This window comes from Octopus bimaculoides, chromosome 25 (genome assembly GCF_046866305.1).
Source record: "Octopus bimaculoides isolate indiv1 chromosome 25, ASM4686630v1, whole genome shotgun sequence".
NCBI lineage: Eukaryota > Metazoa > Mollusca > Cephalopoda > Octopoda > Octopodidae > Octopus > Octopus bimaculoides.
The window spans coordinates 13,606,191-13,628,447 of record NC_142952.1 but is presented as its reverse complement, the minus strand read 5'-3'; the positions used below and the strand labels follow the sequence as shown (position 1 = coordinate 13,628,447).

The 22,257-nt window shown below is 38.1% G+C and overlaps 1 protein-coding gene across 4 annotated transcripts in view; it reads left to right on the top strand.

Annotated features, from left to right (window-relative positions):
- Nucleotides 1–248: 248 nt before the first annotated feature.
- The window catches only part of LOC106876482 (sulfotransferase 4A1), a 70,891-nt gene continuing 48,882 nt past the window's right edge, over nt 249–22,257 (top strand). For 3 of the 4 annotated variants that reach the window (XM_052976232.2, XM_089341852.1, XM_014925046.3), the window contains exons 1-6: nt 249–875; nt 4,356–4,567; nt 8,236–8,362; nt 10,894–10,991; nt 13,251–13,434; nt 16,446–16,614. In XM_052976232.2, the coding sequence (XP_052832192.1) occupies nt 347–875; nt 4,356–4,567; nt 8,236–8,362; nt 10,894–10,991; nt 13,251–13,434; nt 16,446–16,579 (1,284 nt within the window). In that variant the 5' untranslated portion in view covers nt 249–346 and the 3' untranslated portion in view covers nt 16,580–16,614. Of the gene's footprint in view, nt 876–4,355; nt 4,568–8,235; nt 8,363–10,893; nt 10,992–13,250; nt 13,435–16,445; nt 16,615–16,872; nt 17,026–22,257 lie in introns of those variants that run through there. The other variant, XM_014925045.3, reaches the window with a different exon arrangement.

The window sequence follows — 22,257 nt, the reverse complement described above, 5'->3', positions numbered from 1 at the left end:
TAACAAATCCCTATAAACTCTGAATTTACAGCATCTAAACGGTATTTATTGAAAATTTCGTTAAAAAGTATCCATTTTCTGGAAGTTATGCCTAATTAGTTACCTTTTCGTTACAGACTTTGTTTTTGTAATTAATTATAGTAAGTAAATGATAGAATAGATTAGACTCTTTTATTGACTTCGTAAAGATGTTTTAAAATGTTAAAACTCAGTTCTGCCGGAATTTTATTTCTTGGGAGATTTATTCAAAGTGATTTCTTGATAGTTTGTTCAGAGTGATTTCCCTTGAATGTATTCAACTTCCGGCGGTAAAACTAAAATTTCACACATGTGAAAGTCAAAAACAATGTCAATAATAAATTCCTTGTTTCTTCCTCGCTTATTAAGCCGTCAACTCGGCACTTTAACTCGTTTTCATCCCACGGTCTCACTTCGCCCTATTTTAAGACAATCTTTATCCCCTCATGCATGTGTTTTCATACAACCCCTATCGTGTTTGACGTCGAAACATTCATCATCTCAACAAGGTTTGTTTTCTCCGGGACACCAACAGACAAGATGGAAACCGGCACCACTTTACAGAAGAAAGAGTTCTCAGGAACAGATGGATCCAAGGATCATTTACATGGTTTACGCTTCCATAACCATTGGTGCTCTACTTCTCGGCACTATTTTGTTTTCTCGCCTGAAAATTATGTACAAAAAATTTGTTCATGATATTGACACTTATTACGATGCACCTTTCGGTCGACGACAGAAGCTGATAAAATACAAAGGGGTTGTCCTACCCGCAATGTTAGAAAACGATTTACCTAAGATTCGAGACTTTGACGTTAGACCAGATGACGTGTGGGTAGTGTCTTGGCCACGGTCAGGTAAGTTGATTCCAGTCAGGTGGTAATTAACATAAGTTTTCGTGGTGTATTTTGCCCACACTTTCCATTTCTAGAAAGATGACTTCGGCAATCTTCCGTATTATGCACATATAATGGTGGATAAGAAAGTTGGGAAAAAAACGCCTGCAGAAATATCAGTTTCAAATTTTGGGGGAGGGGTAAGTCGATTATATTGACCCCAGTGCTTAAACATTCTGCTGATACACTATATATTGTTGTTCAGTACCTCTAATTAGATGTTAATTTTATGGAGAGAGTAAGCTAATGTGCAGTATGAATATTTGATCACTATAAACAAATTATTTGTGCAGGTCGTTCAGCAAAAGCTGAAAGCTCATACATGCATCATCTTCGATGGTAGAGCCCATCATATATATATATATATATATAGTATTAATAATGATAAGGAGAGTGAAGATTTTCCACATCTATAATTTTATTAAACAGTTATGTGGACATATGCACATTTCAACTGCATTGACTGCACACTGTTAGATATGTATTCTGGTGTCATTGTCAGTACAGCTTCATCGGGGTTCTTATTTGCTACCGTTTCGAAGTGAAACTGAAGGAATCAGCAAGCTGATATACATATGTATGTGTGTGTGTGTATATATCATCATCATCATCATCGTTTAACGTCCGCTTTCCATGCTAGCATGGGTTGGACGACTTGACTGAGGACTGGTGAAACCGGATGGCAACACCAGGCTCCAATCTAAATTTGGCAGAGTTTCTACAGCTGGATGCCCATCCTAACGACTATATGATGCAAACTCAATAAGGCTCGAACATTGCTCAAGGCTTTTCACCATTGTCTTTTTAATCTACAGAGAAATTAATTTAAATTTGCCCTGTTTAAATATCTACTACATAAGTTATGTCCCGTGCCAGTGGCACGTAAAAAGTACCATTCGTGTATGGTCATTGCCAGTGCCACTTGACTGGCTCCTGTGCCAGTGGCACATAAAAGGCTCCATTCGAGTGTGGTCATTGCCATTGCTGCCTGACTGGCTCCCGTGTTGGTGGCATGTAAAATGCACCATTCAAGCGTGGTCGATGCCAGTACCACCTGACTGACCCTCGTGCCAGCGCTACGAAATGTGGAGTCCAATCAGAGAATTATCAGTGGATCTCTCTGCTCTACAAAAACTGAAGATTGATGTTTTATGTTTCATGTAGTATGCCAGTCCCAACCAAAAAGCTTTGAGGCTTTCAGGCCTCACCATTAACTACAGTGATATGCCTAAAATTGAAACCTCATGTGAAAGTTTTAATGTTTTATTACAAGTCAAGATAATTACTGAGTAGGCCTTCTTCTTGTTGAGATAACCAAGCTGAACTGATTATGATGTCCTGCCTGTCAGATGTTGCCAGGTACTTATTTTACAGAAAATAAATATCGCAGTTAAATAAGACATTTCTCTGAAGTCATGGAGTAAATTTGCACCCACTACACTCTCGGAGTGATTGGCGTTAGGAAGGGCATCCGGCTGTAGAAACCTTGCCAAATCAGATTGGAGCCTGGTTAAGCCTTCTGGCTTGCCAATTCTCTGTGAAACCGTCCAACCCATGCCAGCATGGAAAGCACACGTTAAACGATGATGATGATGATACTGTATGGACTGATATAAAATATGGTGTTAACAATTACAGTTTGCAAATTTGTAGCTCCAGTTCACGGTAGCCACTGAAACTGTTGTGTATATAAACAGATTGGCTGCTTGTCTCTCTGTAATTGGTCAGATTGATGTAGAAGCCTCTGATGAGTATTGAGTAAGATTTGAAAATCAATTAAGGTTGTTCAAGCTACAGAGAAACAGTTGAATTTGCCCTGTTTATACATCTGCTACATAGGTTTATATTTGAGTATCATTATCATTGTTAAAGGTGGCAAGCTGGCAGAATAGCATGCTGGGGAAAATGCTTAGCAGTATTTCATCAGTCTTTATGTTCTGAGTTCAAATTCCACTCAGGTAGACTTTGCCTTTCATCCCTTTAGCAGCAATTAAAATAAGTACCAGTTGAGCACTGGGGTCGATGTAATTGACTTAACTCCTCCATCAAAATTGCTGGCCTTGTGCCAAAATTTGAAACTGTTCTTATTATTAGAGTGGTGAATTCACAGAATCGTTAGAGCATTGGAAGAAATATTCTGCATCATTTGTTCTGGGGTCAACTTTGTCTTTCCTCTTTTGCTTTACGCTCTTGCTTGATGAGGCTGGGGTCATCCCAGGTTAGTGGTCCCAGAGACATCTTCATGAGTAGAGCCATCTGGGTTCACCAGTGCTCTCTCCATTGCTGGCAGTCCCATGCTAGCCCTTTTACTTCCTCCAAGGTTATGTTGAGCCTCTGGAGATCTTCCCCAATCTCGTTCAGCCACCTGGTGCCATGAGGCCTCTTCCAGTCTGCAGCTGCTATGTCAAACGAGAGTAAAGCTCTGGTAGGATGACCAGCAGGATGCAGAGGACATGTCTGTACTAGCTCATGTGATGGATGGCAATGAGGTGGGAGGCTGCAGGCCGATGTGTGTACACATGCAGTTCTTTGTTGGAAACGTAATGGTACCATGTAATACTCTCGTTAAAATGAAGTACCAATCAAATACTGATTGCTGGCCTTGTATGTAAATGGTGAGCTAGCAGAATCATTAAAGCGATGGTGGTATTTCTTCCAAATCTTAACTCTCTGAGTTCAAATTCCATTGTAGTTGACTTAGCCTGTCATCCTTTCAGCTGGCAGAATCGGTAGCATGCTGGGCGAAACGCTTAGCGGTATTTCATCTGCTGCTACATTCTGAATTCAAATTCCACTAAGGTCAACTTTGCCTTTCATCCTTTCAAGGTCAATAAATTAAGTACCAGTCGAGTACTGTGGCTTGATGTGATCAACTATCCCCCTCTTCCCAAATTCCTGGCCTTGTGCCTATAGTAGAAAGGATTATTATTATTATTATTATTAAGGCAGTGAGCTGGCAGAATCGTTAGCATGCTCGGCAAAATGCTTACCAGCATTTCATCCATCTTTACATTCTGAGTTCAAATTCCGCCAAGGTTGACTTTGCTTTTCATCCTTTCGGGGTCGATGAAATAAGCACCAGTTGAGCACTGGGATTGACGTAATCAACTTACACCCTTCCCCCAAATTTCAGGCCTTGTGCCTATAATAAGAAGGATATTTTTATTATCATTATTATTAAGGCTGCGAGCTGGCAGAATCATTAGCATGCTGGGTAAAATACTTAGTGACAATTTGTGTCTTTATGTTCTGAGTTCGAATTCTGCCAAGGTTATTTTTGCCTTACTTCCTTCCAGAGTCAATAAAATATGTACCAATTGAGCACTGGGGTTGATGTTATCAACTTATGCCCTCCCCCTAACTTACTGGCCTTGTGCTAAAATTTGAAACCATTATTATTGTTATATTAAATATGTGTGTGTAATGGTTTGTCTTTTCCAGGAACTACATGGGTTCAAGAAATTGTCTACCTCATCCATTCAAATCTTGACATTTCACAAGAAGAAGAGAAAAACATTGAACAACGATTCCATTTTCTTGAAAATATTTATCCTGGATTGCCTGCCATAGCTGCTAAGGAATCGCCTCGACTGATCAAAAGCCATTTGCCCTTCCATCTCCTTCCAGAACAGCTTTCAACAGTCAAACCAAATGTAAATGTTCTTTTTCTGTTTTGTTATTGTTATCTATATCTAAGGTGGCGAGCTGGCAGAAACATTAGCATGCTGGGCGAAATGCTTAGCAGTATTTCATCTGCCGTTACATTCTGAGTTCAAATTCCGCCGAGGTCGACTTTGCCTTTCATCCTCTCGGGGTTGATAAATTAAGTACCAGTTACGCAATAGGGTCGATGTAATCGACTTAATCCCTTTCTCTGTCCTTGTTTGTCCCCTCTATGTTTAGCCCCTTGTGGGCAATAAAGAAATAAGAATTGTTAGCATGCCAGGCAAAATGTCAAGCAGCATTTTGTCTATCTCTATGTTCTAAGTTCAAATTCTACCGAGGTTGACTTGGGTTTATATTTGAGTATTGTTATTATTGTTATTAGAGGTGTAGGCATGGCTCTGTGGTAAGAAGTTTGCTTCCCAATCACATGGTTCCAGGTTCAGTCCTACTGCATGGCACCTTGGGCAAATCTCTTCTAATACAGCTTCAGGCCAACCAAAGCCTTGTGAGTGGATTTGGTAGATGGAAACCAAAAGAAGCCCATTGTATACATGTGTGTTTATGTGTATGTGTCTGTGTTTGTTCCCCACCACCACTTGACAACCAGTGTAGGTTTGTTTATGTCCCCATAACTTAGTGGTTCAGCAAAAGATATCAATTGAATAAGTACCAAGATTGAAAAAAAAAAAAAAGAAGATAAGTACTTTGATTGATTAGTTGCCTTTCATCCTTTCAGGGTGAATTAAATAAGTACCAGTCATGCACTAGGGTCAATGTATTCAACTAGCCCCCTAACCCAAATTTTCTTGTGACTACAACAGAAAGGGTTATTATCTATACATGTATACTTGGGTCTCCCTTCATAGTTATGATTATACTCTTAAGTCTTCAACAGCCATTCTTCTCTGCTCCCACCACCTCTTTGTTATCTCTCAGCTGTGTTTCTCCCATCATGTTTATTATATTAACAAGGAATTGCATCACATTGAATCTGCATCTAGTCCTACCTTTACCATCATGCTTCATTCTTACCAGCCACTAATTAGTTCCTTCCTTTTCTCTCTCTTTCTCTTCCTCTCTCACTTTCTCATTACTCTCTCCCCATTGCTTATTTATATCAATCACTCTCACTCACCCACATCTGTCTTCATTGCTATCCATCACTCTCTCTCTCTCTCTGACATTATTCTTTCCTCTATCACTTGTTGACATCTATTGCTCTCTCTCTCTCTCTCTCTCTATCACTCCCTCCCTACACCTCAGTACTTGTCACTCTCCTTCATCACACCAATTACTGTTTCTATTCCATCTGATCAATAATTGTCATTCAGCTCTCTCTCTCTGTGTCTATCTATCTATCTGTCTGCCTGTCTGTCTGTCCATCCATCTATCAATCCATCTGTTTATCTATCTTTCTGTCTGTCTGTCACCCTTTTATTCTTCATTCCAGTTTACTTCTGCTACCCTTCTAAGTCAGTGCTTTTTAAACTTAAAAATACTACACATGATGTAGTATTTCTTCTACTTCTGCCATTTCATCTAAGCAGACTCTCTCCCCTAATTAGTTGGGCTATGCCCCTCTCTGTGACCTTCATCACCTGATTCAACAGTTTGATACCCCTGTAGTTATTTCTGTCTAAAGCATCACCTTTACCTTTGTAGCAGTTGACTATGGTGCTGCTACACCAGTCATTGGGTATGACTCCTTCATGAACTACCTGATTTACAAAATGGGTGACTAGACCATAACCCACACCATCAGATGTTTTGAGCATCTCAGCAGTGATTCCTGATGGGCCAGGGGGCTTTTCCTGACTTCATATCCTTAATTGCTTTATCTACCAGGGTGCTATCAATTCGGGTAGCTAGTCCTCTCCTCCTCCCGTTCATTCTCAACATTCAGCAACCTTTCATAATGGCATCTCTATGCCTCTTTCTTTGTAGAATCATTAAAAGCAAATGCACCATCATCCATGCAGACACATTTCTCTCCTGTAACATCACAATTTTTTCTCACACCCTGTCTAGCAATCCGAAATACTTCAGTTCTTTGGTCCTCACGTTGCTGAACATTGGCAAACTTCTTCTTTTCTGCTTCTCCCTTGGCTACATATACCTGTCTCCCAGCCTCCCTTCTGGTTATCTGATATAGTTCCCTGCTACCCCTACTCTTCCATGTTTTCCAGGACTTTTGCTCTAATGGCCTTGTCTACTGTATTATTCCACCACCACGTTACCCTAGGTTTGTTTAATCTAAAGGAGACAATAGAATCATCACAGTAAAAAGAAAAAATAGATTCTGTAAGGAATAATGTGATGTGCCAGAGTAATATTAGTCTGTAGTGCAAGCATGGGTAAGCTTTCTCAAGACGTGACTCATCATCAGACAGGCAGTACTACCAAAAAAAATTCAAAGTAATTTTTTTCTTAGATATGCTATGTGGGTTTTGAGATAAGGAATTTGCTTCCCAGCCACATGATTCTGGGTTCAGTGCCATTGCGTGGCACCTTTGGCAAGTCTCTTTTATTGCAGCCTCAGGCTGACCGAAGCCTTGTGAGTGGATTTGGTAGACAAACTGAAAGAAGCATATTGTGTTTGTTTGTATGTTTGTATTTACTTGATTAATTAATTATTTGCAGGATCCAATAGTATCAAAGTATTTTAATAATAAGGACATCAAGGGAGAGTCAAGAACAGCATGTCTGTGTACCAAATGGTATATGTAGACACTCGCATACATACTAATGTATATATGGACTTGTCTTATTGCTTACATACATACAAACACACACATATATACATATGTGTGTATTTATATGTCTATATTTGTGCGTGTGTGTCTTTACATTTGTGTTTGTCCCCACCACCGCTAGACAAACAGTGTTGGTTTGTTTATGTCTCTGTAACTTAGCAATTTAGCATAAGAGACTGATAAAATAAATACTGGGGTCAATTTGTTCAACTAAACCCATCAAGATGGAGCTGATACTCTAGCATGGCTGCAGTCCAATGGCTAAAACAAGTAAAAGAAAATAAAGAAAATCCAACATGGTTTCTTGCTCAAGGACACAATGGACCACTGGGAATTGAACTCACAACCTAACAATCATGAACTGAATACCTTAACCACTAAGCCACTAAGGTTACAACAAATTTAAATTAGGGCTGATGCTACAGTTATTTCATTTATTTATGTGCCCTTTTCAAGCCTAGCCAGGCTCATGGGCCCGGTTTCCTGATTTCTATGGCGTATGTGTTCCCCCCAGCTGGACAGGACACCAATCCATCGCAGCGTTACTCAAGAAACAGGAAGAAAGAGTGAGAGAAAGTTGGGGTGAAAGAGTACAACAGGGGTCACCACCACCACCTCCTGCTGGAGCCTCGTAAGCTTTAGGTGTTTTCGCTCAATAAACACACACAACGCCTGGTCTGGGAATCGAAACCGGAATCCTCCGACTGCGAGTCCATTGCCCTAACCACTGGGCCATTGCGCCTCCACACTACAGTTATAATATAGAGAATTCTGCTATTTTCTGTAACTAAAATTTTTTTGGCATTTATTTCTTGCATACAATTATAGTTCTTAAAAATGTTGATGATTTACATATGGAATAGTTAAAAATGCTGGTAATTATGATGGTATTTCTTTTTCAGATAATTTATGTTGTTAGAAATCCAAAGGATATTCTAATTTCATACTACAACTTCCTAAAAATGTTGACACCTTTGAAATTTGTTGGAACATTTGAAGAATTCTGTGATAGATTTACCAAAGATAAAGGTGAGTACAACTCAGTATGTAAACATGTTTTATTTTTATTGCCCAACACTGCTTCAGATACATCAGAAAAACCCCGAAGGTTTTTCTGATGTATCTGTTCAAAAGAGCAAACATTAGTTAAAACAAAAATACAGTTGTATCCATCCATCTTCTCCACCCGCTATTCTTGGAGGGCTTTGAGGTATAGCCATCAGGTACCTCCTCTATAAGGTCTTATCAGATGCCATTAGACTTGCTGGCTGGATTCCTAAACACAACTTATTGAGACATTGGATATCGTCTTACCCTCTCGTTCTTGGTCTACTTGTAAATTTCTTGCCAGTTGGCTCAGCTTAATCAGTCTTGCAGTTTTTTTCCAGCAATATTTGGTGGAATTGTGGTTTAAACACTCCATATAACCCCTCATAACGTTTTTACTTTTGGGAATTTTCAGAAAATCTCTGTGAATTTGTGTTCTATACACAGGAATTCATATGATTGTACAAAAAGAAAAAAAATTTTTGTATGTGATTTAAGAGCAATTTAGCTGTTGTTTTTAGCTTGTCTTACAACCACCTAATATCTTCCTCGTTTCTTTGATTCTCTGAAATGTATTGATGTTTTTCAATATTCTTCTCCCCATAAACACATTTAATGGAATGATGGTGCACCCAAGGGTGATCCATTGCTGAATTTAAGCAAGAAATTCAGACTGTCCATGTTTTAAACACTTGATTTAAAAAAAAAAAATTTGAAAATGAGTGAAAATTTTAGGGTTTATGGGGGAATGGGGTCTTAAAAATTTTTTAAATAAAAAAATTTTTTTCATAATCATATGAATTCCAGTGTGTAAAAGACATATTCACAAAAGTTTTCTAAAAATTTCAAAAAATTAAAATGTTACGTGGGGCTCTATGGGGTTCTTAAACCAGAATTCCACCCAACATTGTTATCACATGTCCCTAGGACTAGAGCTGTTACTTCTCAATGTGGAGAAGTAGCAACTCGACTTAGAGAGATTCCATGATCTCTAAGGTATGCCCATAATTGTAATAATTCAAAATCTGCTGAAACTTAAAATTTATTTAGTATTGAATGTATCTTTAAATGTTTTATCATTCTTACCATCATCATCATCACCAGCAGTTTCAGTCCCTCCATATCCAAATTATCAAAGTTTTAGGAGCCATATATATAAGGAAAAAATAGATGTAAAAAGTTTTTAGTTACAGAAAATAATACAATTTTCTAGTTCCTGACTACAACATCCTGTCACAAACCACCTTTATTTCACAACATTTTTATTATACCTTCACAGATCACCCTTATGAGAATTCCCTACGTTATAGCAATAATAACCACCCTTATTAGAAACTTCTATAAAACCCGAACCAACCAGGGAGTTTCTATGCAATCACTTAACTAGCTAGAAATAACAGCTTCATCTCTCTCAGATCACACCCATAAAATCTTTAAAATATAGGAAAACCACATTAGATAATGTATTCCAGGGTGCATTCATCATCATCATCATCATCATCGTTTTTATGTCCGCTTTCCATGCTAGCATGGGTTGGACGATTTGACTGAGGACTGGCAAGCCAGATGGCTGCACCAGGCTCCAATCTGATCTGGCAGAGTTTCTACAGCTGGATGCCCTTCCTAACGCCAACCACTCCGAGAGTGTAGTGGGTGCTTTTATATGCCACCGGCACAAGGGACAGTCAGGCGGGTACTGGCAACGGCCACGCTCGAAATGGTGTATTTTATGTGCCACCTGCACAGGAGCCAGTCCAGCGGCACTGGCAACGATCTCACTCGTGCAGAAAAAGATAGCTGTGAAGTTGAAATGGTCTTTGATCATAGGGCTGCTCAGTCAGAACCAACATGGAGCTAAGCAAATATTCTTATAACTTTGAAGAAACAGCCCCTATAAAAATCCTTATAATTAGCGAACCTTTCTATAAATCAAACATTTCGGTTGTGTATTCCTCGGCAGCAGAGTTTGGTCAAACAGGCTGTGGTGTGTAGATAACTTGTCAAATACTTTTATGTATTCTATAGATCCAGTACATCTTCCAAATTTTGATGTGCTGTCATTTATTATGAAGTAGTTTGAGCTGTATGTTATATTTCCCAGCAGTGTCCTATTTGACATGCGCATAGCTTAGTGTTTAGGGTCTTTGGCTCACGATCGTAAGCTCCTGAGTTCAATACCTGCTGGTGCATTGTATCCTTGAGCAAGACATTTTATTTCATATTGCTCCAATCTAATCAGCTGATAAAAATGAATAATACCTGTAATTCAAAGGACCAACCTTGTTACATTCTGTATCTTGCTGAATTTCTCTGAGAACTGCATTAAGGTTATACATGTTTACAGAGTGCTTAGCCACTTGGATGTTAATTTCATGAGCAGGCTATTCCATTGATCAGATCAACTGGAACGCTTGTCATAGTAACTGGCAGAGTGCCACTCTAAAAAAGCAGCTAAAATTGCCTTCAAACCATACCTTTACCATCTCAAAAGTCCTGTTTATTTCTGATTGCAGTGTATTATTCCCCATGGGGTAAACATGTGAGAACTGCTGTGGATTTGAACCAACAACATCATAACATCCTCATTGTTCAGTATGAAGATTTACATAAGGTAAGTTTTTTTTTTTTTTTTTTTTTGCTTCTGTTTATTTTTATGTAGTTCTTAATATTAGAGGAGAATCTCTATGGAAGCTGGTGATAAATTAGAAGAACCTCTGCAAAGGCCAAAGAGAAATAAGGTAAGCATATTCAGTTAGATGAGTATGAGAGGCAGAGCATAAATAAGCAGAGAGAGTACCTGGGTATAAAAGACCACAACTGAAATCAAGAGCAGATATGTAGCTCTTGCAATATAACACTATAATAATGGGAGTTATTGTTGTTGCTGTTGTTCCTTAGCTCCATGTAAACCCTGATCAAGTAGACTTTCCAGCACGACATTATCCAATACTTTCTTTTCTTAATTATGACTGTAGGGCAGGGGTCAGCAACTAGTGAATATGTAGGGTAGGGGCCTGTGACAAGACCCTCGTGTGGGGCAGCTGAAATGCTTTTTTTCCCCCAAAATTTTTTTCAGATTTACTGTTTGTGAACCAATGAGCAGTTCTTTTATCTTTTTCATTTTTACTTGTTTCAGTCATTTGATTGTGGCCATGCTGGGACACCGCCTTTAAATTGAATAAATTGACTCCAGAACTTATTTTATTGGTCTCTTTTGCCAAACCACTAAGTTACAGGGATGTAAATACACCAACACTAGTTGTTAAGTGATGGGGGACAAACACAGATACGCACATCTAAATGTATATTTATATATATATATATATATATATATAGGGAGAATTCACGAAAAAACAACAGACGAAGACAGGTGGTTATATATATACATACATACACATATACGCAACAGGCTTCTTTCAGTTTCCGTTCGTTGCTGGCAGCTTTATGATAACTTGATGAGAGAAGGGTATTTACTTGTTTGCCCTTAGGTGAATGAGACTTACAATTTACATGGGAGAATAGAAGAATTATGAGATATGAGTGGGGGAGTTATGAGGATGATAGGGTATTACACTAATGAATGGGGAAATTATATGGGTTAATGGGTCTTATATGAGTGAATGAGGCTTATATGGGGGAAAGGATGCTTGAAAAAAAGAACGTTATATAGACTAATCCATTTGTGTTCATAAATTATCATTACAATTTGAAAAATTCAGAAAAAAATGAAAAGTAAGAATAATTTAGTAGAGTTTACTAGAAAATATAGGCAAACAAAGTTTTATTAGAAACATCAGAACACTTCTATTGGTTGCATGCAAACACATCTAGATGATGTTCAATTTCTGACCAGCTCTTTCAGGAGTGTAGATGCAGAATTGTTAGCAGGCCAGGCAAAATGCTTAGCGGCATTTCATTCGTCTTTATGTTCTGAGTTCATGTTCTGCCAAGGTCGACTTTGCTTTTCATCCTTTCGAGGTCAATAAAATGTCTTTTTATCTTTCTTTTCTTCCTTCTCTGGCTTTCGTATTTTTATTTCAAAGTCATGAAGAGAACGGCTTGGACATGCGTTCAAATCCTACATGCCAATTTGGGTATATTCAGAATGGATCAATAACCAATATACAGTAATACATCGATATACGAGTTAATTTGTTCCTGGAGTCCGCTTGTAAGCGAAAATTCATAGAGCAGAGCAATAATTTTTCATAGTAGCTATGTTATAAATCGTAATTTGTTCCCAGAAAAATATTTTACAAAATTTATAATATTCATAAATAAATGGCAATAAAACAACAGTAGAATGTAAAGAATATTTTATGTAAAGTAAAAAGAATATCAAGATCATTTATAATAAAAAATAATATTATTATAATCATTTTCTGAATCACTTTCACTCTCACTAGACTTGCACACTAGACTTGCAGATGCAATTGCTGATTCACAAGCACTCATAGACAGACTTGTAGATTTCTTTTTAAAAAACAAGTCTAAAGTTGTTTGCTTTGAAGAAACGTTTTCTTGCTCTCTATAAATTTCTGGGTAACATGCAGAAGCATTTGTTATGGTAGTAGAAACTTTTGCACTATGTTCAAAATCTGGATTTAGTGCTTGAAAAATAAAACTCGTAAACCTGGTGTCTTGTAAAGTATGTCCTTGTAAACTAAGGTATTACTGTATCATTTTAGTATGTTTGCATATCAAGTGGTGAGCTGGCAGAATAGTTAGCATGCCGGACAAAACGCTTAGCAACATTTCATTCGTCTTTACATTCTGAGTTCAAATTCTGCTGAGATCAACTCTGCCTTTCATCCTTTCTGGGTCGATAAATTAAGTACCAATAATAGAAGTTTTGTTTGTTATTTGGCAGGATCTTGCTGGAAATGTGCAGCGTATTGCCAAATTTCTTGGTAAGGAGTTAACACCGGAACAATTGTTGACTATTTGCCAGAGATGTCTGTTTAAGAATATGCGCCAGAATAAAAGTGTCAACTACTCGTGGTGGGACGGCTATGGGATCCGAGATCAAACCCAGACACAATTTCTTCGGCAAGGTGAGTAAAAACATTGTCGTCTTCTACATCATCATCACCACCACTATTACCACCACCATCATCAATAACATCAACATAGTTTACATATCCACACTCTTGCAACTTTTACCTACCCCATGCATCATCTTGTCTCTCATCCTTCACCTGTTTTCTATTTTGTCCTTATTTTGTTACTCTCCACCCTTTCTGTACTGCCAGCCATCACCTCCTCTTACCCAACTCGTATTTACCATTGACCCCCTCCTCAACTCTTGTTCACCATTCACTACAATCTGCACTCCATTGTTCACATATACCCTGTCAGAGGCCTTCTTTGGGTTGACAAATAAGACAGTAGCTTACTTTTAACTAAATACTTCTATAGCCGTCTCACTGGGGAAAGAGCATCAAAAGTACTTCTCTGTGACACAAAACTGAACTGCATTTCATTTGGTCTATTTCTCTTCCTAAATAATTAACCTAAAGTTCTCTCTGTAACTGTCATGATCTTGTCACTCTTGTGTCCCCTTGTAACAGTTGGCTATAATGCTACTGTGCCAGTCATTGGGTATGGCACCTTCCTGTACAACCTCATTGACTCTACAGAAGATTCAGCTGTATCCTACCATATTAGATATTTGCTTTCTCTCTCATACTACTGTGCTTTGAAATGGCTGATCACTCTGTTGGGTCCACACTGGGAAGACTCTCCTTCTCCCAAGCATTCTCCATGTGAGTGTGTGTGCATGCATGTGATTGTTTCTATATGTCTGCACCAATCGGTGTACCAGCTGAAAACCCTTTTTATAGGCCCTGACCACTAGAACTATCCAAGAACAGCTCTTTGTGCAGCATAGCTAATTGTAATATAGGGGCATGTACTGTAACAGCACATTGCTGCATCCACCATGTGTTGGTGATTCCCTACTACTCCTGACAGATTATGGCTTTACACCACTCAGCTGACAACTCACCAACCTATAGGTCTGTTTGAGTAGTCGTTGCTGGTGAGGCTTTTATGGGGTTGGAGTACAAATCCTATATCAACCTCTTTTAGTCACTTTTCATGACACGCAAAGGAAATGTTGGGTCTATTCTTTGGCATGCTGGTTCCTGCACAGCACTAGAGCAACATGAAATGAAATATGCTTTGCCCAAGAGCACAATATGCCACCCAGTCCAGGAATCAAACCCACAATCTGGTGATTATCTGTGCAACATACTAACCACCAGACCATGTGCCTTCACTAGGAACAGAAATCTATAATAATAAACATAAAAAAATATTCTGTCTGTCCGTCCATCCGGGTCTCCTGTATTTCAGTCTACATTTGCTCTACAAAGACATAATATACCTTTTTGGAACCAAGATGATCCTGGAATTGAAAATGCCCTTCATTAGGTTCTTGTACATCCACCATTGGGATCAGGTCTAGATGAGGATTTGTTATATGCTAACAGGTGAAAATTCAAATTTTAAAAGAACTCCCAAAATTTCTGAACTTACAAGTCTTTCATTTAAACTGAATTTAAAGTAATACCATATTGGTAGGGTACCAATAAATGCTCTTGCTCTCTTTAGTTCTGGGCCACAAGCCCAATTAGCCCTCTACAGGAGCTAGCTTAAAAGTCCGCCCAGCGTGCAGCTTTTAAGCTACTAAGGAATAAAGAAAGACTATGATTTCTCCATCCATCAATCTTCTCCACCGACTATTCCTGGGAGAGCTGTTGAGGTAGAGTCCTCATGTATCTCCTCTCTAGGGTCCTATCTGAAGCAACTGTTATAACACTTTCTTGCTGGATTCCCAAGTGTGACCAACTGAAGCTGTGGATGTAATCCAACCATTTCATTCTTGGTCTCTTTGCAATTCTTTCCTGTGACATTCTAATTACATGTCCATAGGACTGGAGCTGTGACATCTCGGTGCAGAGAAGTAGTGGCTTGATCTGTAGAAACTCCCTGATTGCTGAGCTATGCACCCTGTCAAGTAACATTACTCCAGAGACCCTTAAAAGGAACCCCATTTTGGCTGCCTGTATTCATGATTGTATTGTTTCAGTCATTACCCAACATTTGCGTGGATATGACCGTGTTGTCACTAGAAATGATATCTGCTATAATATCATGACTTGAAGAACAAAAAGGAAATGAAATAATAATGATTTCAAATTTTGGCATAAGGCAAGCGACTTCAAGTGAGGGGTAAATTGATTGCATTGACCCCAGTGATCAACTGGTATTTGCTTTAGTAACCCCAAAAGGATGAAAGGCCAAGTCGACCTCAGTGGAATTTGAACTCAGAACATAGTGAGATGAAATGCTGCTAAGCATTTTGCCTGATATGCTAAAGATTCTACCAGCTTGCCACCTTAATAATAATAATAATTTTTTTTGCCTGCACATACGTGATGATAGGCATGAAAACCAAAATGAAAATAGCGAGGTTGGCTTTTTATGCTAACTTCACCTCTTCTGAGGTGAAATCCAAATGCTTGAGATGGTACATTACTCTGCCAGAACCTGCAGTTCTAGCATTCAATTCAGCCTCTTGCATTCTATCAGGAATACAAGTGTCCAAGATGGGGGTTCCGCCAAACAAGTAATATTGTTCAACAGGGTGCATAAACCAGAGATCAGGGAGTCTCTCCAAATTGAGCTTTTACTTCTCTGCAGTGAGAAAACATTGGGCATGTGATTAGAATGTTGCAAGAAAGAATCACAAGACGAATTCTTCAAGGCAAGCCAATCAGTAGGAGACCTCAGGGGTAGACCATGAATGAAACAGTTCGGTAATATCCATAGTCTCAGTTGGTTGTGCTTGGGATTCCAGTCAGAAAGCGTAATGATGGTTGCTTCTGAGAGGACCTTCTAGAGGAAGTGCCTGAAGACTCTACCCACACAGCCATCCCAGGAATTGTGGGCAGAGAAGATGAATGAATGGGATGTAACTTGAGTAAGGTTTGGCTGTTATTTGTCACAGGTTGAGTGTTTTTCCTACCTTGCCTCATGTTTATTTCTTTTATATTTGCAGGTAAAGTTGGAGATTGGAAGCATTATTTAACACCATTTTTCAGTCGAAGAGTTGAGAAAATGGTGAAAGATAACTTAACAGATGCTAACCTAAATATTGAATATGAATTGACTGTTCCATCAACCGTGGAGTGACAAGATTATAAGTTAACTACACAAGCGTACACAATGTAAATATTTATTTAATTCTAACTCTCACAGATTAAAGAAATGTATTGAATATTGACTGAAGATTATCTGCAAATTGTTTCTTTATTGTTTTTGACTTGTTGAGGTGCATGGCTCAGTAGTTAGGGTGTTGGACTTGTGATCATAAGATTGCGGTTTCAATTTCTGGACTGGACGATTCATTGTGTCCTTGAGCAAAGCACTTCATTTCATGTTGCTTCAGTCCATTCAGATAGTAAAACTGAGTAATCCTATGACAGATTGACATCCCTTCAAGGGTGGAATATATACACCAGAAAAACCAGGAAACCAGCCTTTTGATCCTTACCAAGTAATGTGGACTAACCATTGTTTACCACTGGTCTAATTTGCTGGGCATCTGCACTACCAGAATAAAGCAGAATATAATGAAAGATCTTGTTGAGAGTCAGTGGTAAGCATTGATGTTTCTTTGAAGTTTCTTGTCTCAGTTATTAAGCATATAAGCATTCTCCATGCTTCAAATAATATAACTATTACTGCATTTTGCAAAGACAACCTGAAGATTTGGTGCATCCTGAAATTCTGTAGTTGCCATATAGCTACCAATTCTATTGTTTATTCTCAAAGTTGTAATACTTTTATGGTAAAACTGTTCTCAAGTTTGAAATAAGCCTTCTTTGAGACTCTCTTGTTCTTTTGATAGCAGCAGTCGACATCCTTACACCAATCGAAATCTTTGAGCCAAATGGCTCTCCTTAAAACTTTCAATTTATGATTAAATCTCAAGAATTCAATTTCATTGCAACACAGATCATACTGAAGCCAAAAATTGGAACTTACTAGTGGATCATGTCATTAGGTAATGCTTGTTGATCATTCCAGTGGATTATTCCTGTGTTCTTCCCTCCACAGTGAGAATGATAAACTATTATAGTGTCAGGAGACAAAGTGAAATGCGGAAGAGGCTGTGTGGTAAGAAGCTGCTTTCCAACCACAAGGTTTCAGGTTTGGTCACTGCATGACACCTCAGGCATATATATATATATATATATATATATATATATATGACTTTGAAATCTCCTGCAACTCTTCTGGACGGTCTCCTTGTTTAAGTTGGTGAATGCTGCCATAGTCCTTGCCTTCAGTTCATCTTTAGTGTTACAAGGAGTTTTGTTGGTCTCTTGCTCAACTGCACTCCACACATAATAATCAAGGGGGCTGCAGTCTGGGGAGTTAGGTGACCAGATGTTAAGGGTGATGTGGTCACAGAAATTGTCTGACAGCCATGACTGAGTTCTCCTACTTGTGTAGCATTGTGCAGAGTCCTGTTGCCAGACATAGGTTCTTCCAGCAGCCACCCTCTTGACTCAGGGTAGCACTACCTCCTCCAGGCATTTGATGTAGGCTCCATGTTGAGTCTAAGACCGTGTGGGAAGATGAATGGAGACATAACGTCATCATCACTAGTGATCACTCCAAACACCATGATGTTGACTAGATGTTTGACTTTTATCACTCTCGGTACATGTTCTGTCCTCAGATTGACACCCAAACACTCTGAAATATTTGTATTGGAGCTTTCAGCACAAATGCCAAGCAGTATTACATGTTGTTTCCAAATTTCTGGCAGAGTGAATTGCGTTATGGTTCTGTTTTTCTCACAGACGGTGCCCAACTGACCCTACTACACTGTGTAGTCAACAAAATCTAAAACAAACAATGCGCAAAATTAAAAATATAAAATGGCAACAATTTACCCATTGCACTCTGTATGTATATATATGTGTGTGTGTGTGTATGTATATATATATATATATATATATATATATATATATATATATATATATATATATATATATATATATATATATACACGCAACAGGCTTCTTTGAGTTTCCGTCTACCAAATCCACTTGCAAAGCTTTAATCAGGCTGAGACTATAGTAGAAGAACCATGTGGTTGGGAAGCAAGCATGTAATATATAATACATACATGTGTGGGTAGGTGTGTGTCCTTGTCTTGATATCACATGATGGTTGTAAATAAATGTCACCATCTTCCAAGTAGTGTCCAGTATTCTATGAAAACGTTTCCAGTATTCTGTAAAAACATGTCTGGTCATGAGGAAATATTACATTACTTAGAAACAGGTGAGGGTTGGTAATAGGAAGGGCATCCAGCCATAGAAAATTCACTTCCACAAATTCTGTTCAACTCATGCAAGTATGGAAAAGTGGACGTTAAAACAATGATGATGATGATGATGATGAACACAATCACATTAAGTAACATTAATTAAAATGTTATATTGCATTAATTGGCTGTCCAAATCATAAAGATTTAAATACTCTTGTGGACCATTAAACGCAACTTATGTTAAATTACTGTATCAGGTCATGAGTCTTAATCCTTTCGAGATTGATAGGACACACACATTTCATGTGTCTTTTGTAAAAGCCTAACGGGAAATATACATAACAAAAAGACAATACATCAGTTCACATTTGACATTTATAGCTTTGAAAGGCATCCAGGAAAAAGCTGTACTCAGATTATCAATGTCAACATTAGAACCACAGAATGGAACATCAGAAATCTGTAAATGATAGAAGCTGTTCTCGTTAGACCAGTAATTCTTAATTGAGATTCACATGATCCTTGGAGGGGTCCGTATAGGATTTTGATGTTGAAGTTTATGTGCAATAAAATTGGTTATACTTCTACAATATACAAAATATTTTAATAATTATTTTTATATACAATTCCTAATAATATTTAATTATAAAAATATAATAGGATTTTTGAAACATATAAGTGCAGGCGTGACTGTGTGGTAAGGTGCTTGCTTCCCAACCACATGGTTCTAGGTTCAGTCCCACTGTGTGGCAACTTGGGCAAGTGTCTTCTACTACAACCTCGGGCTGATCAAAGTCTTGTGAGTGTGAGTGGATTTGGTAGACAGAAACTGAAAGAAGCCTGTCATGTATATGTATGTATGTATGTGTGTGTGTATATATATATATATATATATATTTACTAGTAGAGATACCCGTTGTTGCCCGTGTTACATGCAATGGAAGAATTAGACTTTTCTGTTATATTTTCTCTAATGAACTGGAATACTTATGATTCGAATTTCATCAAAATTGCAGATGAGGGTTCTTTCCCTCTTTACACACCCTAAAAAAATTCTAATCATGACACATGTATCCCATACTACTGGTCTTTATGCACAGATTCCAAAATTCCAATCTTATGGAACCTGTTAAAAGGATTTTGCCCCTGAAAAATGGAGGTCATGGAGCTCTAAAATGTGAGAGTTAAGGCCCCTATTGGGGGTGGGTGTCTTAATGTCGACCAGAGAAGTTGAATTGTTGAGAATCTTTTTAACTTGGGTCTTATAACTATTGTTCGAATTTCTTTGAAATAAGAAACATATGTATGTTCACTGGGTTTGTAAAAGAGAGCAAAAGGCGAATGATCACAATAAGCAGTCAGCTACCCTACCCTAGTCGTTACTACTCCCCGATGTAGAATTCCTCACCATACAGGTGACAGGCACAGCCGTAAGATGTATTATAGATCTATAGCAATTGGAAGGGCGTGACCCTACTCAAATAAACATTAACGACTGTGTGACGTGAGAGCTAAGGGGAAATGAAAGTGTCACCTCTGGAGTTTGCAAGTGACCACTATACCGATAGGTAACTGGACAGAATAAATTTACAATCTATAAATGTCTTTGAATAACCAGTACTGCTAAAGAAGCTATGAAAAATATTTTTGAAGTCTATCCGGATGCAGTGACAGCTCGTCCGCGTCGACTGTGATTTAAAAGGTTTAAAGATGGTGATTGTAACATATCTGACAAGCCTCGCTCTAGAAGACAGCCCACTCTGAAAGATGACCTTTTGAATGAGACTACTGTATCAGATCCACATCAAAGAACCAGAAATTTGGCACAAAAATTTGATGTGTCATGTTAAACTATCCATGAGCATTTCAAACAAATTGGGAAAACATGCAGAGGGAATTTAGGTTCCACATGAGCTTACACTTGAGAACTGAACACAACATACCACCATCTGCAGTAGTCCTCTAACCAGGAATAACAGCCTGTCATTTTTGCAGCGCATTGTTGCAGGTGATGAAAAATGAGTTTTATATTACAACAGAAAACAAAAAAAAGAACAATGATTATCATGTAATGAGAGGCCAGTACCAAAACCAAAACCAGAACTCCATCCACGAACATCTTTGATCTGTGTTTGGTGGAACATGAAAGATATCATCCATTACAAGCTACTGGAATATGGAAGAACCATCAATGCAGATGTCTACTGCCAAAAGCTTGATCATGTAAATGAAAAATTATGTTGAAAATGGCCAGCTTTGGGAAACAGTAAAGTTGTTATTCTCCAGCATGACAATGCTTGGCCACACTCTTCAAAACAAACCCAAGAAAAAATAAGATCATTAGGATGAGAAGTTCTTCTACATTCTCCATACTCACCTAACTCAGCACCGATGGATTTCCATCTGTTCTAATCACTAGAACATTTTGTAAGTGGCAAAACATTCAGAAACAGAGAGGAAATTGAAAAGAGTCTTTCAGACTTTTTTGTCAGGAAAAGAGATAGGTTTCTTTGAACATGGCATGAAAATGTTACTTTCCCATTGGGCTGCAGTTGTTAAAAACAACGGTGATTACATTCTTGATTAAAGCTATTCAAATAAACATAGACTACATTTATTTTTATATCCTTTCTGGTAAAACGCAATTACTTGCCCAGCGCCCTAATATATATATATTTCTTTCTTTTATTCTTTTACTTGTTTCAGTCACTTGACTGTGGCCATACTGGAGCACTGCCTCAAAGGGTTTTAGTTGAAGAAATCGACCCCAGGTTTCATCTTTTGTAAACCTAGTACTTATTCTATCAATCTCTTTTGCCAATCTGCTAGGTTATGGGAACTTAAACTCACCAGCATCGGTTGTCAAATGATGGCTGGGAAACAAACACACACACACACACATAAATACAGATGTATATATACACAATGGGTCTCTTTCATTTTCTCTCTACCAAGTCCACTCACAAGGCTTTGTTTGGCCCGAGGCTATTGCAGAAGACACTTGCCCAATATGCCACTCAGTGGGACTGAACCCAGAACCATGTGGTTGGGAAGCAAACTTCTTACTGCACAGCCATGCCTGCACCTACATACATATATGTATGTATATACATATGTAAATACATATGTATATGTACATACATACACATACATTTGTATTATATATCTGTATATTTCTTTCTCTCTCTTCTTTAATATCACTGACTTTCATCTCATTCTCTCTCTTTCTCACTCTCTACTCTTTCCCTTAATGATTTTAAAATCCCAAACAGCACCAAGTTGACAGAAATATTAATCCACTGTAATCAACTACCTCATAATATTTAATTTCATGCCAATATGTTTTGAGTTCACCCCCTGCTGTGAGTGATTTTTATTTTTTATTCCTTCAGTAATATGTTGTGTTTGAATGAACAAGTCAGTCTTGTACTAGACAGCACATGAACTTTGTATTGTTAATTGCCAGTAAGATGCCAATAATATACTGATTTCAAATTTTGGCACAAGGCCAGCAATTTCAGGGGAT